The sequence below is a fragment of the Elephas maximus genome, chromosome 4 (genome assembly GCF_024166365.1).
Source record: "Elephas maximus indicus isolate mEleMax1 chromosome 4, mEleMax1 primary haplotype, whole genome shotgun sequence".
Taxonomy (NCBI): Eukaryota; Metazoa; Chordata; class Mammalia; order Proboscidea; family Elephantidae; genus Elephas; species Elephas maximus.
Genome location: NC_064822.1, coordinates 143,213,173 through 143,231,291, shown reverse-complemented (window position 1 = coordinate 143,231,291; position 18,119 = coordinate 143,213,173). Strand labels below are relative to the sequence as shown.

Sequence of the window (18,119 nt, the reverse complement as noted above, 5' to 3'; positions counted from 1 at the left end):
TCAGCTCCACCAAGTACACTTCTCAGTAGTCAGCCTTGAGAAATAAAATAAAGACCTTTTAATAGAATCTATTTGGAATCACTGTTGGCACACAGCAGCATATCATTCATTTACAAGCTTGTGACACACTAAAAACCAAAACCAAGGCCATTGCCATCGAGTCCATTCTGACTCATAGCAATCCTATAGGACAGAGTAGACCTGCCCCATATGGTTTCCAAGGAGTGCCTGGTGGATTCAAACGGCTGACCTTTTGGTTAGCAGCTGTAACTCTTAACCACTACACCACCAGGGTTTCCTGTGACATACTACATGTTTTTATTATAGTTTTTATACATTTCTGTTGAAGAAACACTTCAATATTATTAATATTAGGTTCAATACATATTAATGGACAAATATTCTGATATATTTACTACATATTTGAATATACAATACAGTGATACAGCTTGTGCCTGAAAATTTACAAATTTAAGTAGGCTAAAAAGATATTCTATAACTTCATATGTGCAATGCGCTACTTAATTTATGCTTTTATTTTTTTAAACTGAAATCACAATGCAATTTAAATAGCCCCAAGTGTCCCTGAAGAGCTACTGTGTGTTGTATAAAGGCTAAGTAATCTCTGCCATGTCAGAGGGTTACTGTTCAGCTGTTCAGGATCATGAGATGATATCTCAGCACTCATAAAACAGAGGATTCAAAACACAGGAGTGTACATGGAAGTACAGATCATTATGACAGTCCTGGAAGTTATCCACGAGAAACATCAACACCCTGGAGGCCAAAATAACACTACTGAATCAAGATTTACAACTTCTGTCCAAAGTTAAATCAAATACATAGGGAAAATTCACATTAAACATTAATGCTAATATAATAATAATTTTATATTTGGCTCATTTCAGAAATATGGAGGGCTTCCAAAACCTTTGGGATGTCTTTTCTTAAACATTCTAAATGTATAATATTTGTTCCGTACAAAACAAATATCTATCCTGAATTAGCTATTTCTTAGATCTATCCATAAAATGGTTGGTACATTTAGTAAGGCACAGTAAGGTAAGCATAGAGATTTCTTTAAGCTTACAAATTTCAGTTTGGAAGAATGGCGGGGAGGGGGGGTAATTTTGGCCCCTGGGATTTGAAAATATCTTCCAGTTGTAATCTTTGGTCTGAATATTCACATGGTGGTTTCTTCCCATTCAAGTTCAACATCACCTATAACCAAAAAGTAACATGTCATAAAAGAGAATTAAAGGTAACAGTTCAAAAGATTTATATGTTTCATGGCAAAAATACAGTACAAATAGGGAGTCTGTTACTCTAGAAATGAAAAAAAAAAGTTGATACGTGCACCAACAAAGCTCTTAAAACCTTTTCCTCATATAAAAATTATTAAATCAATGCCTCTGCTCTAGGTGGTAAACTAGTAAATTGGGAACACAACGTCTCTGTTTACCTTCCGTGGCGTCCAAGGAGTCCATCTTTTGAAGTGCTGAATAGTTCACAAAACAGATAGGCTGATTACTTCCTTTACTTGATAACAGGTCCAGAATGCACTGGTGTAAAAAGATATACTGTGCCTAGACACCAAGAAAGAGTGGTTAAACAAGTGGATGGGGTGGAGACTATTTCTTAGGTGAAGAGCTATACTGTTACAGTGAAAAGTAATATTGAATCTAAAAGTTAGAGGCACAAATTAACCTTTGTACATAAAAGATTTTGTATCATTTCATGTATAAGGTTTTCTAAACTGTGGCGACTTGTAGCTTCAAGTTTTTAATTTTTTTTGGTAATACTTGTCATTTGATACTAAGTGTTAACATATTTTCTTGTGCTTATAAAAAGTGGCAATATGTTATTTAAATTTGTTTGAGTTTCCTTTTTCTTAGTAGTTCTAATTGAGTAATTTTTCTTATGGTTTTCTAGTTACAATGACTTTTGAAAGGCAGACACTAAATTTACTTTAAAAATCTGTGAGTGAGCATATCTTTACCAGCATATTTAAAATATGTTTAATAATTCTGCTAATTAACTGGACATTTGGCCTACTTAATGTCAAGTACCTGGTCTCTATCTATAAATACATGACCGATGAACTTTGCAATATCCAAATATTCAGGTACTCGACAAGGACTCCTAATGTTTCATCTGAATGTTTGGCCTAAATTTAGTACAATCTGGGTTCTTTAAGTTTACTCAGTGTAATTCTAGTAATTCGTTAGCATTTCTGAGTTTAACCTTTCCTCAAGGCAGTTAAAAGCCCCATATACACCTCATTTGTATATTAAAAATATGCCTGACTTTAAAGGAATGGCACCAAATGTGTAATACATACAAATTAGCAAGTTATTTAAATGAAGCTTCCTCAAAAGTAATCATTTTAAGAGGTTTTATACTCATATCTATTGCTACTGTACATTCAGAACCTTTTTGGAACTCCTTTATTGAAATTGTCTTTAGAAATTATTGGTCATTATGAGGAATATTTATTCTTCATGGATTACAAAATGATCCCAGAATAATTTTATCCCCAACAGTCAGTTCCATGAGGGCAGAAGGCTATCATATTCCTTGCTATATTCACTGCCTGTAACTGTGCCTGGCACAGAGTACATGTGAAATAAATATTTGTCGACTTAGTCTCATTTAATTCTCACTGCTAGCCAATATTTGCCATTAAAGGGCAGATTTAACTTGAAGAACAGCCAAAAAGTCATTAGGATCAAATTCTGTAAGTGAGGTGGGTAATCAAATTACAGAATTCAACTTTGGTGAGTAAAAAAAAAAAAAGTGTTGTTATAAACGAATAAAAACTGTATTGCAATTGCTAGTAAATTACTACTCAAAGTAATTCCAAGAGTATTTTCAAACATACATCACTCAAGGAATAACATTACTGGCAGAAATACATTGCCACTTAATATAATTTCTTTGAAGAACATTCATTTAAAATTATGATTTCTGGTATTTTAAAGACAATCACATTTGAATTTGAAGTCACACTTGATATGTGAAGCTTCTGACTATCCTGATCTCATCTTCTCCACCGGAAAGAATGATAGGTGGAAACTCTGCCAGCTGGACGGGCTGAGCTCCACGAGGCAGTATTACATGCTGCAAGGTTCCTCTGCCTGCCACATCCTGCTGTTGCCAGGGAACGGTGTAGTGTTGTGACAAGAGTCCCAATCCCAGTTTTCATGCTAGATAACCAAATTGCCTTAAGAATTAAACTTGTCTGAATCTCAGTTTCTTCACCTGGGGTGATCATAAAACCCATGCTGTAAGATTTAAAGGACTTTACATATGTAAAATGCCTGGCCAAAAAAAGGCACCCAAAACATGTTCTTTTTTCTTTCTTCCACTTTATAAATTAACACCAGTGAAGTTCCCAGAGAATCCAGACCAGGAAAAGGGACTAATCTACATTAACCCTTATTTGAGGCACCATTGATGTCTCAGAATATTAAGCTGCAGAATATTCTGTCACAAAGGTATTTCAAATCTCCTGGGGCTGCTATGATTGATTCTTGGTAGAGAGTAAAACAACTCTACAATCTCTCCTTGGTAGGAGCCATGACCCTTTGGTGCCTTTTACTGGCAGTATCTTGCAGAGGTTTCTGCCTTCCCTCTGCCCATGGCTGCTGCAGCATGCTAAGATGTGAACATTCTTCATAGAAACTGGAATCACTCCCACATACAATAGAAGAAAATAAGAAACCACTCTTGCACAAGGCAATGCTGTTTTGTTATGACTGAAGCCAAGGCACAGTCATGTTCCCTTTCCTTATATCAGAGCAAAGACAGTAAAGACTATAGCTTCTGGGAGCTAAGCTGATTAAAAAAGAGCTCGAAAGTACCTTTTCAGGAGAGAGGTAATCCAGCAGTATCTTGTGAGGCGTTTACTAGAATGCTAGGAAACCCTGGTGGCATAGTGGTTAAGCGCTACAGCTGTTAATAATAAGGTCTGTAGTTCAAATCCACCAGGTGCTCCTTGGAAACTCTATGTCTTATAGGACCACTATGAGTTGGAATGGACTCAACGGCAACGGGTTTGTTTTTTTAGGAAACGCTGGTGATGTAGTGTTTAAGAGCTATGGCTGCTAACCAAAAGGCTGGCAGTTCGAGTCCACCAGGCACTCCCTGGAAACTGCATGGGGCAGTTCTACTCTGTCCTATAGGGTTGCTATGAGTCGGGATCGACTCTCGGCAATGGGTTTGTTTTTTTTGGTTTAGGCACTATGCTTGGTGCTTCACTTTCTCTCATTAAATATTGATAACGAACTTGTGACAGGTATACAATTACTATTTTACATAAAAGAAACAGCTCAGACAGGTTGATTAACAAAGTTAGAAAGCTAACAATTACCAGAGCTGGATTCTGAATTCAGTTCTTTGACTCCAAAGCCCATGCTCTTTCTATCCCCCTACTAAGTTGGAATCCATTTGACAATAATGGGTTTGGTTTGGGTTGGGTTTTTTTACTCAACTTACAACATATTGCTATGGCTGGCTAAACATGTATAATGTATGAAGTTCATAAAATATATTGAGTATTATATAGTGTTAAAATTGTAATAGACATTTTTGAACACACTCTTTAAAAAGTTGAATTCCACAAATTTGTAGAGGATGGCAAGGATTTTTTTTTAAAACTCTTATTATCTGAAGGTTGACTAGACTTTAGAAAGAAACAATATACCAACCAGTCCTACCTTCTAACCTAGCCAAGAGACCCAGCCATTAAGTTTGTCTAGAGCACTTATCTCCAGTGTGCATATGTGCACACAGGGAAATGGGAGGAACATGTTAGCTTTCTACTTATTCTGATTTTTAACTAAAAAATAAGAATGAAATTGAGTTGTAATAATGGTTAATATTTGGATTGATATTGGGCCCTCACAAGAACCAACTACATAATTTGCAAGGCCCAGGGTGAAATAAAAATTCATAGCCTTTCTTTGGAATTATTAAGAATTTCAATACAGTGACACTGAGCACTAAACCAATCGCAGGCCCCCTCTGAATGTGAGGACCTGTGTGACTGCACGGGCTACATACCCATAAAGCCAGATCTGTTCACGTGTCATATTCCATTTCTGAAGTATTCCGAGGGAAGGGTGATACTTCACTTATCTCAGCATGTAAGGGAATGTTTATGAATTATATTTCCTAGCTTTATCTGACTAACTCTCACAGAAATGAAGTGGCTTAAAAAGATCCCTACAAAGGAACTGTGGATTGAAGATGATATTTATCACGCAAGCTAAATCAATAACAAAAAAACAGCAGGGCTGACATTCTTCCTACTGGTCAAACAAGACTTTTGTAGCCATACTACAAGGTAAAACAACAGCAATATAATCAGATCTGACATAAAACTAGTCTTTTAAAAAATTATAAATAATTTAAGATATGCATTTAAAACCACTATCAAAAAGAAAGTATGTTGTCCTACATGTAGATTTTATCTTATGAAAATATCTAATGATAATATGAAGCCATCACAATTAGCAAGGTTTTTTCAAAATATTGCATATTTGATCTTTATCTCACATTTTTCAATTTCTTTTGCATATGTTTTATAAACTACATAATTATAAATATCTATACTTTAGAATGGGGGAAACCCTGGTGGCATACTAACCAAAGGGTTGGCAGTTTGAATCCGCCAGGTGCTCCTTGGAAACTATGGGGCAGTTCTACTCTGTCCTATAGGGTTGCTATGAGTCGGAATCGACTCAGTGGCACTGTGGTTTTCTTTTTTTTTACACTTTAGAATAAATATATATGAATGGAGACTTATGTGTAAACATTTGTCCTGAAAGGGATGTGCAATCAAAAAAGTTTGGATACCTCTGGTCTAGAGAGTCCTCTTCCTTAGATTACTAGTGTGCCATAACATGGCATTACAGTTTCTAAAGTCAAAAAGATTCAAGGGTTCCACAATTACACATTTGGAAAATGTTTCAAAAAGGGCCTTTTATTTATAATTGTCAATGCACATTAGCTCTAAGAAATTCTATGTCAAAAAATTAAGTTTAACTTTTTTCTCAATCTTACTTTAGCAAAGAACCCCTTTTTCTCACACCTTTAACAAATGTTATTCTTCTTGTACTTTCTAGGATGCAACCTAGAAAACACTTGTATAGCAGATCTGTCTGTTTACTGCAAGAAAAATTTTATTTCTATAGTGTACAAATTGAAAGATGTGGATAGCAAGATCTTGCGTACTATAGTTAGACTTGAGTTTGAATTCTAGTTCTGACTCTCATTAACGGTGTGACCTTGGAATATAACTTAACATCTTGAAACACCTGCTTCCCTATTTGTAAAGCAGGGCCAATAAAACCTATTCTGATGTTTGGTTTTATTGGCTCTACTTTATAAATGAAGAATTAAGTAACATAATACATGTAAAGAGTCAAGCACTTCAAATCCACTAGACACTCGAAGGGGATAACTATGTTTTAATCTCATTGCCATTCTACTATGTAAATTTTTAATAAAGAAAAATCTATTTTTATAAATGTGTTTGTCTCCAAACAACTCAGCTAATTGACAATATGCTATAATAAATGTTATTAGTACTAAAATACAATAGGGATAAATAGCAATGTGCAAACGGGTGAAATTCATAGAATCTCATTACAGTCAGTATTCTGAATTATTTTCCAAATAATAACTTTTAGCAGGTTTACAAAAGAAGCTGAATTCAGTTCATGTCCTAATCTCCCCAGACATGCTAAATGCTATGAATTAGTTTCTACATGCCTATCAATATAAACAAGTTTGGATAAGCAGTCAGTAAGAGTGCCCACGGATGACTGGGCTTTATTTCTCCTATAATCTCCATCAGCTCCCCTCTTGAAGACCCTTCAAGCTGGTCTGTAATGTAGCAAAAGAGAGCTACTGCTATGCAAATCAGTTTCCAGCTCACATCCAACTAGACGGTTGCCACTAAGATCCTCCCATGTAGAAAATCTAGAGGTGCCACCATGTGCAGTTTTAGATATCTTACCAGGTTCTGTACCATGCACATTCTTTCACTTCTTAGTTCGGCTACTAGTCCATATATGTCAACAAAATCATGGTCATTTATATGTTGTGTTAAATGATCAAGAGCAATAAAAACTCCAGTTCTTCCAACTCCAGCACTGCAGAAAGATTGAAATTACATGAAAATTTTTCAGCAAAGGGATTGATTGTTCATGTTAATGGTAATGAGGATAATAAGTTATCACAGCAATACTACACAGTTGCTTTTCTTATTTGTGTAGATTTTCTTTGGAATTTCTTACAACTTAAATTATTTACCAAACCTGTGTATAGATAAGGCAAGACTATTAACATTAATACTTTATCAAATATACATATATTTTTAACCAGATGAATTATCCTCTTCTTTCATAATATTTTCAGGGGTATAGTTGGAGAAGCAAAGAGAAGATTTTTTAAAATATCATTGAAAAATTTTAACACTAGAAACTTCACATCAAACATATCTTCAGTTACCGATAGAAATGCTAAACAGAAAAATGTCAAATATCTAGCCCATATAGTATTCCCTGTGAAACACATTGCAAAATAGTCTCTCATGTATTGTTTTCACCTTTTCCCCCTAGAATTTGATTTCCCAGAGATAAGGAAATTGACATGTTAGTTGTTTTTAAGAAATACCAAGGACAGGTACATTCCTCATAGAAACTGTTGCTGGATAACCTCCAAAAGAAAGATTCAGAAATCCTATTAGAAAGATGGTACCCAAAATGGTTAACATAAGAATTAAATTTGAAAGAAAAGACATTTGAAAAGACTACCTAGTCTTACAAATTTTACTTTGAACCACATGACACTGCCATTTTTGTAGGTCAGAAACAGCTGAATATCAGCAACTTCAATTTAATAAATAGTGAGAATCATAACAATATATGACAGACTGTGATAACACATATAGCCATATGCACAAGAGTATTATATTTTACGCAAATAACGTGTGCCTTCTATGTTTGTTTGCCAACTGCGCCTTTCTCCTGCGAGGTATTTTTGTAACTGCCACTATGTCAATTTTTTTTTACATGTTTCTGTGAAAAAAAAAAATTACCATAGTGCACTTATAAAAATATCTCATGGACAGCCAGTGTGTTTGGCAAACAAATGTAGAAGGAATGCGTTACTTGCATAAAAAAGGTAACCAGTCATTAAATCATTCAATATATTTTGAGTGCCAGGCACTGTTCTAGGCAACTTGGCCATAGCAGTAAAACAATACAAAATTTCTGTACTTACAGAGCTTATATTCTAGAAGACAGAGAATAACAATATACTGAGAAAGTTTCTCTGATAATGTAATATTTGAGCAGAAACCTGAATGAGATTAAGATATCTGGGAGAGGAGCACTGAAGCCCAGGGAGCAGTACAAGAACAGATCTGAACAGAAACATGTTCGGTGTGTTCAAAGAAGAGCAAAGAGACAAGGGTAGAGAGAAAGCAGTAGGAAGTGAGACATGGTCAGGGATCAAAGTATTCGCTGATGGGTTGGATGTGGAATGTGAGAGAAGCGCTGTTTACCATGATGGGGACAACTGAGGAAGACTGGGTTTAGGGAATAGCAAGACTTCTGTTGGGTTAAACACATTTTTTCAGATATATTTTAGTCTTTCAGGTTTTGATGTTAAATTACAGTTAAATATGTAAGTCTCGGGTTGAGGTTAAAAGTGGGACATGGAGATAAAAAGTTAGCTTACAGTTTGTAAATGATATTTAAAGATAATCATTAATATGAGTATGCTGTTCTTTTTTTTATCTTAAGATACCTTAAAACCCGAAAGGAGCCTACTCTATTCTTTTTGAGGCTTGAAAAACAGAAGGTAAGGTGCTTTTCTTTAACGGCTTACAATACCCATGGAAGCATATATGTAAGACATGGAGAAGCTGAAGGCAGTTAATGCCCATTAAAGTTCTTGATCAGCAATGTTGCCTGCTTAAAACCAAGCTCTGACTTTGGAAGCAGTGTTACAAAAGCAAAGCAGGTGTCACGTGATCTCAGACACTCATTCCAGAGATCATGATGATGCATAAGAAACTCAAGGAAGGGGGAATCACAATTTTCAAGTCTTGTAATTGTAAGAATATATTTTTATTAGACGTTGTAGTGGTATAAAACAAAAGGGTATCCAGTGGAAATTATGTGGCTTAAAATATACTCCTTTAAAGAAATCAACATGTTTTTGTGTCAGGTATATAATATGTAGAAGAAGTGTTTATAAAACAATGGACCCTTCATCCCTAACCTGAATCATTTATTACATATTTTTCCTCTCAGATGATATAAATAAAAGTATGAACAAGCTCACTTGTATACTGAATGAATTTTAAGCAATACTAAAGGGAAGGGCATATCATTTTTTGAGTGCCTACTCTGCATATATTATATACCAAATAAGAACGGCTCAGGACCAGGCAGTGTTTCATTTTGTTGTGCATGCGGTGGCTATGAGTCAGAACTGATTCTATAGCACGTAACAACAACAAATACATATGTGTATATATATATATACACACACATAAATTAATATGATGTCTAGCATATGGTATGTGTACTACAGAAGACAGTCCTTACTATATAATTTACACTCATTACTATCTTGTCATGTAGTACCAGCACTTTAAAAAAATGTTCAGTATCTGTAGCTCAGAGACTCACATGTGTAATTCACCTGTGGAGCCCTGGTGGCACAGTGGTAAAGAGCTACAGCTGCTAACTCAAAGACTGGTGGTTCGAATCCACCAGCTGTTCCTTGGAAACCTTATGGGGGCAGTTTTACTCTGTCCTATAGGGTTGCTGTTATGGATTGAATTGTGTCCCCTCAAAATGTGCGTCAATTTGGCTAGGCCATGATTCCTAGTATGTGTGCTTGTCCTCCATTTTGTGATCTTAAGTAATTTTTCTATGTGTTGTAAGTCCCAACCTCTATGATGTTAATGAGGCAGGATTAGAGGCAGTTATGTTAATGAGACAGGACACAATCTACAGGGTTAGGTTGTATCTTGAGTCAATTTCTTTTGAGATATAAAAGAGAGAAGCAAGCAGAGAGGAGAGGGACCTCATACCACCAAGAAAGAAGAGCCAGGAGAAGAATGTGTTCTTTGGACCTGGGGTCCCTATGCTGAGAAACACCTAGACCCAAGGGAAGAGGATGACAAGAATTTTCCCCCCAAGCTGACAGAGAGAGAAAGCCATTCCCTGGAGCTGGTGCCCTGAATTCGGATTTGTAGCCTTCTAAACTGTGAGAGAATAAATTTCTGTTCGTTAAAGCCATTCACTGGTAGTATTTCTGTTATAGCAGCATTGGAAAACTAAGATAGTCATTATGAGTCAGAATTGACAGCAGCAGGTTTGGGTTTTTTTTTTTTTTTTTTTCACTTGAGAATAGGAATGCTCACAGAACCTATAATTTTTCCACCTCAATGCTTAACATGGTTTTAAACTCCAAATGATTACAAGATTTTTTATTCCCCCGGAATATGGGAAGGTATTGATTAAACATATATATATATATATATATACATATACATACATATTTACCTTGTTTTTTTTTATGACCTCCTTGGAGCCCTGGTGGCACAATGGTTAAGAGGTATGGCTGCTAACCAAAGGGTTGGTAGTTCAAATCCACTAGCTGCTCTTTAGAAACCCTATGGGGCAGTTCTACTCTGTCATACAGCGTCACTATGAGTCAGAATCTACTCGACAACAATGTTTTTTTTTTTTTATGACCTCTTTTTTAAACTCTCGTATTAGTTTCGACTTCAAAATGTGCAAGACTGACGTGAAAATAAAAAAGTACACTGAAGTGCAGTAATGTCTCCCTAAAATGAAAAACTAACACCTTCCTGGATGGGAACATTCAACATCTTAAACATGTACATTTTCTTTAAATCAACATATAAATTCAATGCAATCTTCCTCAAAGTAATGAGACATTTATAAATTTGGTAATTCTAACTTTTTTGGAGAAGAGTAAATTTTTAAGAGTTGTCAAAAATTATGAAGAATTTATATTATTAGATAAAAAATATTCTATAAGAACAGTATGTAAAATAGCATAATATTAACACAGGAATGAATAAATACACAAATGAAATAGAGAGGGGAAACAGAAAGGCATCAAAGAAAATACTTATATTTGGTATAAGATAAAATTTGCATTCCAATTCAGTGGAGAACATGATGGAGTATTACTACTATACGGAAAAATAAAGTTAAATTCTTACCTTACATATCATATATATAAAAAGTAAACTCTATAAATGAACATGTAAAAAATAAACTTAAAATTTATTAGAAGAAGACATTGCAGACTGCTTTTATAATCCTTGGGTGAGCAAGCTAGGCACAAAATCAGAAGTGAATTAAAGAAAATATTGATTAATTTTACTAAATGAAGTGATTTTCTATATTTAAAATACAGCATAACAGATCACAGACTGGAGGAAAATATATTTAAGCAACAATAGACAATTAGCATTCTAATTCTAAAGTAATGAAAGTTATTCCAAACCACAATGAAAGACAACCCAGTAACAACAAACAAGCAATTTTTGAAGAGGCAAATCAGATTTCAAAAAGCAGACACAAATTTCCAATAAGCAGATAAAAAGAGTTTTAATTTCATTAGTAACAAAGGAAAACGAGAAACTTTTTCAATCATCCAATTGGACATTATCATACATTGTTAACATAAATAGAAAACAGTGCAGTGATTTTTGAGGGCAATTACTTTCATGTGTCAAAATTAAAAATTACATATCATTTGACTGAGAGATTCTTGTTCTAGGAATTTATCCTACAGAAACACTCATACAAGAACTCAATAGGTATAGGTATTTTCACTGCAGTAAAAAAAAAAAAAAGCACAAATTTAAATTCTCATCAAGAAAGGAGTCGTATAGTGCTTCCGTATTATAGAACAGTGTACAGGTGTTAAATTTAATAAGCTAGATCTACAGAAACATCACATCCTGGAAAACCCAGTGGACCAGTTCTACTGTGCACACATGGGGTCGCCACTCGAAGGCAACTAACAACAACAGCATCTCAACAGCACATATAACTGATGTGAAAAACTTTTCAGATTGTATTTACATTAAAAAAAATCAGCTTTCAGAATCTTGTATAGAATGATCATATTTCGTGATTTTTAAAAATAGAATTTATTTGTATGTGTATAGATACAGATGTACATAAATGCAGAAGAAAAGTATGTGAAATGCATACTATTCTGTTCAAAAATGTATGCAGTTATGGATGGAAATGAGGTTGGCAGGGTGAGAATGAGGCTTTTATTTTTGGTCTATATGCTTTATAAATATAAACATTTTTCAATATTTTATAATGAGCAATCATTTATGTATTACTTTTATAATAAAAAGATAAATTCCCAAAATATTAACAGAAAATTATAATCATTTTAAATCACATATTGAGTTTTTTCCTTTAAATGAAACTAAAACTTTGGGCAAATTAACATTTTTTAAACATATTCAACATATTAGGCATAGTGTACTTCTATTAGAAGAAATTATTGAGATATATTATTTTTAAACTCTAATTGTTGAAGAGACTTAAGTTGAAACTGATTTAGATATTTCAAATTAGAAAAAATAAATCACACCAATATGTCTAGAAAATTTCTGAATATTAAACAACACTGAATTTTATGTCTGAGAATATTAAATACCAATGAAAATAATGAGGGGAAAAATCTGAATTTATAATTTTGGTTATATTCTATTAACTACGTTTTAGAGCATAAGTCAAAGACATTTAAGTAGCTAAAGTTCTGTAAAAATCCGGAATTGCATTTAGTTTGGTCACAATTTGAACTTTAAATTTAGTTTATGCTCTCTGATTTATTGTCTGTAACTCAGAAATCTTGAAATTTGCCTTTATAAAAAATGATTAAATTATGCCAATAGCATATCAACTGAAATAATGAATAATCATAGTTTTTCTCCATAAACCTCATAACATTCTACACATACACATATATGCACGATGGGCTATACTTTTTACATTTTTGAAAGACTTATGAGAAGCCTAATCCAGTCAAGAATACAGGAAAATTCCTGGTCCAGTGCGTATGTTTTCCCTTGCTTTGAGAGGTGTTCATCACTCATTTCATTTCTGCCATTGAAGTGTTTATAAAGCTACACCTTGATTTATCATGACTAGTAAAATTACTGAAAACTTCAAGCAGGAATGACTCTCCCTTGACATTCTGGAAGAGAATAATCAATGCCATCATGATAATAAAAAGACCTCACTGGAGTTAGAGATCATTTTCAGTGTTTAACAGAAGGCTCTGGAAATCTTTCTTTCTTACCTGCAGTGAACAATCATAGGTGTGGTGTCATGTGCTCTGCTTGCTCGAACCAATTTCACAAAGTGAATTAGAGGGGTACTGTTTTCAGGAACCCCACGCTCAGGCCAAGCAGTAAAGTTACACTGTCGAACAGTCATGCAATCCCCATGCTAGACAAAGTGACAGATTAAAGAAGCATGACAAAATTGTGTAAGTATCACAATGAAGGCTGAAGACAGCTGATGCCCCAGGTTTTGAAGGTGATCTTTTAAAAAATGACTATTTACCAAACTGAACAAACTGTGTTTTCTATGTTTCCTATAAGAGAAGTCTTGTCTTTTCGCTCCATAAAGACAATTCCCTTTCAATATGAATGCAACCAATTAAAAACTGGCAAACAGATGTTAACATACAGTATTAACATTCAAAATGTAGTGTAACATATGAAGCACTCAGAATAGTAGATTTGAAAATAATTTTAACCCAAAATTTAAATAAACACATCCACTAATAATTCAAGACACAGGTATAAAGTATAAAGATCTTTATATTATTTTCTGTGTATATAGGTATTTAGGTAAACCAAAAAAGGGGGATCTCACACTCTATATATTAGTTGTAGATTAAATAGAAAATCAGGTTACTAGCACTCAGACAGAAAGGAATGATTTGAAAAATTCCTGTCTTAAGTCAAATATTACAGTTTTTTCATCAAATGAAATAAATCTAATGATTGAACAGAAACTTCTTTTCTGCTCTTAATTAGTTACCTTTTAACCATATGATTTGGGATTAAAAAACAGTGACATAGATACTATGTCAGATAGGAATTAAAACTTCTGCATAAAAATAATAGAAATGTATTAGTGAATTCATAGATATTGTTGCAAGGGATAACTGTAAAATTAATTTTAATTTAGACATTTAGATTGTTCATACTTTCTATCATGTTTCCTTCTTTATTTACCCTTTCAACTTTTAGATCCCTGATGGTCCAATCTATTTGAACATCTTCCATTAGCTTTGTAATTACTATATCTCCAAAGACAGTAACTGGTTTGTTGTCCTCTGGCCAGTACTGGTGGCATCTGATCTGCATTCAGAGAAAAAAGCCAGTCATAAGAGCCATTGTTATATTGATATACATCACAGTTACTGCTACTAAGTTAAAACTGCTCTATAGATGTCCAAACTATTGATGACTCATGGTACTAGCCGGAATATTCACACATACATTAACACAATTGTAAGATAACATTTTGTGAAAGGATTTTCAAGTAACTTACCCGTCCTTTTTCAAAACACTGTGTTAGCATTACCAATGTTTTTGCTCTGGTTTCCCACACCATTCTCCAAAAATCCCCAACTGTTCCTGGTAATGGACCTTGGGTAGCAATAAATTCATTTGGACATAAGTAGCCCTAGAAAAGTATAATAAAATATACGGCATCAGTATTTACATAGATATGCTTTATTTTTTAGTTTTTGATCAATACATGAAAAGTATACTAGCTATAAAATGGCCTAATGTTTTAAATTAATGTATATTGTTAATGCTAAATAATTTTAGATACTCAAAATTTCCAAAATGTCTAATGACAGCTTCACGATCTGATAGATTATAGAACTAATTTTTTAACATTTATTTCTAACTTTTAAATAAACTATTTTAATAATTAAACTTAATCAAGCACTCCCTTTATGGCAGGTAATATGCTAAGGATTTTATATTTAGTATTTTAATCAATCAATTTCTCATAAAAACCCTGTGAATTAGTGCTACTATTATCTTACAGTTGAAGATATTGAAGCTTAGAGATGTAAAGTGACTTGCTAAAAGTCTCACAGTTGGTAAGACAGTCTAAACTCACAAATAGTTCTTTTACCCATTCCACTATATTATTGTCATTTTTATGAGTTATGCAGATATTTTCATACTTTTCCTCTAAGAAATTACTTATCTACTTAAACTGCTTGATTAGTATTTAGTTTGCAGAGTGCTGAACCAAGAGTAATATGAGGGTAATATGAAGATTCACTTTGCTAATATACTTATAGGATTTGAGCATTGTATTAAGTCTATTATATCTTAACTCTGTTATGACAGTCCTTGTGCATATCATCAAATCAATCTAAAACCTTGTTCATTCAACTCGGATGTAAGCATGATACTTGAGTTTATACTATTAAGAGAAGTATCTGTAGATTGTCTTAGACAAAGATACTTTACATCTATTTCAAACAACAAGATATATTTAGACATGAGAAACAAAAGAAAAAAAATGTTATAACTTGGAATTGTGTCAGTAGCCAGAATACATATTTTAAGTATCAAGAGATCTTAAAGTCTAATCAAACCAGGTTATTTTATATTAAAGAATACTGAGACACTTTAGGTGATTTTTCCAAATCATAGTGCTAGTCAATGATAGTGGCTGGGATAAAAACTTGAGTTTCTTAAATATGCTATATGCTTTAGCATTTCTATTTTTCTAGTCTTAGCTGAAAGGCCTAAATACGTAATTATTTTATAATGCAAGATTTTTTAGGTTCAAAAAGTAATATTCAATGCATAAACCAAAAAATAAAGTACTCAGAAAATTACATAATAGAAAATAGAAGTCACTTATAATTTCACTATCCAGAGAAGCATCATTAATATTTAGATCAATTTCTTTACAGACTTTCGAAATACACACATTCCTCCATTCAATCAATATTTATGAGTTATCAGGCACTTTTCTTGGAGCTGATGATACTTCAGTAATCAGAGGCTAAAATTCTTATCCTCATTTTTCTTACATTCTACTTGGAGAAAATAGGCATTGCCTCTATTAATAAATCTGTTTAATAAGTCTATTAAATAAGCAAATTACATCGAATGTTAAAAAGTGTTAAGTGCTATAAGAAAAGGTTTTCAGAAAATAAGGTTTTCATAAATGGTTCATTGGTAACATCAGAGGGATGACTTTGAAGGAAGAAAGGAGTGAGCCTTGTAAGATTTGGGAGAAGTGTGTTCCAGATAGAAGGAAAATCTAGTGAAATAGCCTTAAGGGAGGGGTATGTCTGGAATGTTGTAAGAACAGCAAGGAAGCCAGGATGGCTGGAGTGGAATATGTGAAGACATAGAATAATAGAAGACAATGTGAGACAGAACATCAGAGGGAGGGTGATATGCCTTAGGTCCTAATAAATAATTGTAAGAGTTTAGCTTTTACTCTGAATGATATAGAGTGTCATTGAAAGCTTTTGAACATAAGGAATATATAGTTCACCCCGATGTAAGAAGACCAGCTTATAGGGATTTAAAGGTGAAAGTTGGGAGAGTAGTTAGGAGGTCATTACAACAATCCAGCCAAGAAACCTTGGTAGCTTGGTTGGTAGCAACGGAAATGGTGAGAAGTGATTGTATCTGGATATATTTTGAAGGTAGCCCCAAAAGAATTTGCTGATAGGTTGGATTATTAAGTATGAATGAAACAGAGGAATCAATAATGACTCCAAAAGAAGATGGGAAAACTTCAGGATGACCATATTTGTAGGGAAAAAACCAGGCGCTCTGTTAGATACATTTTAAACTTGAAATCTCTATTATATATGCAAGTAATAATGCCATACAGTCAATTGGGTATGAGTTTGGAGTTCATGGAAAAGTTCAAACTAGAGACAAATTTGGAAGTAATCAGCACATAGATCTTATTTAAAATTACTAGAATGGATGAGATCACCAAGGAAATGCTTTTGGGAAGAGACAATAAATTCAATGGTTGAGCTTTAGATCATTTTGATGTTTGCAAGTTTAAGAGAAGAGACAGAATCAATGAGAAGAAAGAGAGTTGTAAATGGAAAACCAAGAGAGTGGTATACTGGATGTCAAAAGAAGAAAATATTTTAAGGGTAAGACAGTAATCAATCATTTCAAATTATTTTGATAGGTCGAATAAAGTATAGACTACTTTGACATTTGTTTTTCAGTAGATTATAGGTGAGCATGAAAACAGAAGTTGCAATGTACTGCTTGTTTAACGTGAAAGCCTGATTTGAGGAGTTGAAGAGATAATGAGGTGAAAGGAATTGGAGGTAGCAAGTAGAGACAACTTTTTAAGAAGCTTTGGTGTAAATAGGACACAGAACAATAAGGAAGTAGCTAGAGGAAGCTGCAATAAAAAAAAAATGGAAAAAATTACAATATGTTTATTTGGCTCCTAGGAGAGTCAAACTGATGATGCAGGAGAGAGAATTTCTCAAGCCATGTCCTTGAGAAACAGGGGGAGTTGCCATCTAGTGCCCAAGTGGAAGGACTAGCTGTCCCTAGGGACATGATGGAGTCCCTGGGTGATGCAAATGGTTAATGTACTGGGCTGCTAACCAAAAGGTTGGAGGTTCTAGTCTGCCCAGAGCTGTCTCGGAAGAAAGACTTGATGATGTACTTACAAAAATTTAACCATCGAAAATCCTATGGGCCACAGTTCTATTCTGACACATGGGGTCAGCATGAGTTGGAGTCTACTGGACAGCAACTGAGTTGGGACATGGACAGTTAATCTAAAGACACAAGAAGGAAGGCTGAGTAATGCACACAGATGAGTATAGGTGAGAAACTTTATGATAGTTCTTTTCTAACTACTTCCATTTTATCAGCGTATTAATAAGCAAGGCCATCAGATGTGAGTGAAAATGAGGGATGCGGTACTAGAGGTTAGAGAACAGAAAATGAACAAATAATAGTCCAGGAGAGTGGTATATTG

The 18,119-nt window shown here is 33.9% G+C and overlaps 1 protein-coding gene across 1 annotated transcript in view; it reads right to left on the bottom strand.

Annotated features, from left to right (window-relative positions):
• Positions 1-1,137: 1,137 nt before the first annotated feature.
• Positions 1,138-18,119, bottom strand: part of PTPRQ (protein tyrosine phosphatase receptor type Q) — a 253,498-nt gene continuing 236,516 nt past the window's right edge. The window contains 6 exon segments of the mRNA XM_049881583.1: positions 1,138-1,221; positions 1,463-1,586; positions 7,025-7,160; positions 13,393-13,541; positions 14,339-14,464; positions 14,658-14,792. Coding sequence (XP_049737540.1) covers positions 1,184-1,221; positions 1,463-1,586; positions 7,025-7,160; positions 13,393-13,541; positions 14,339-14,464; positions 14,658-14,792 — 708 coding nt within the window. The 3' untranslated portion in view covers positions 1,138-1,183.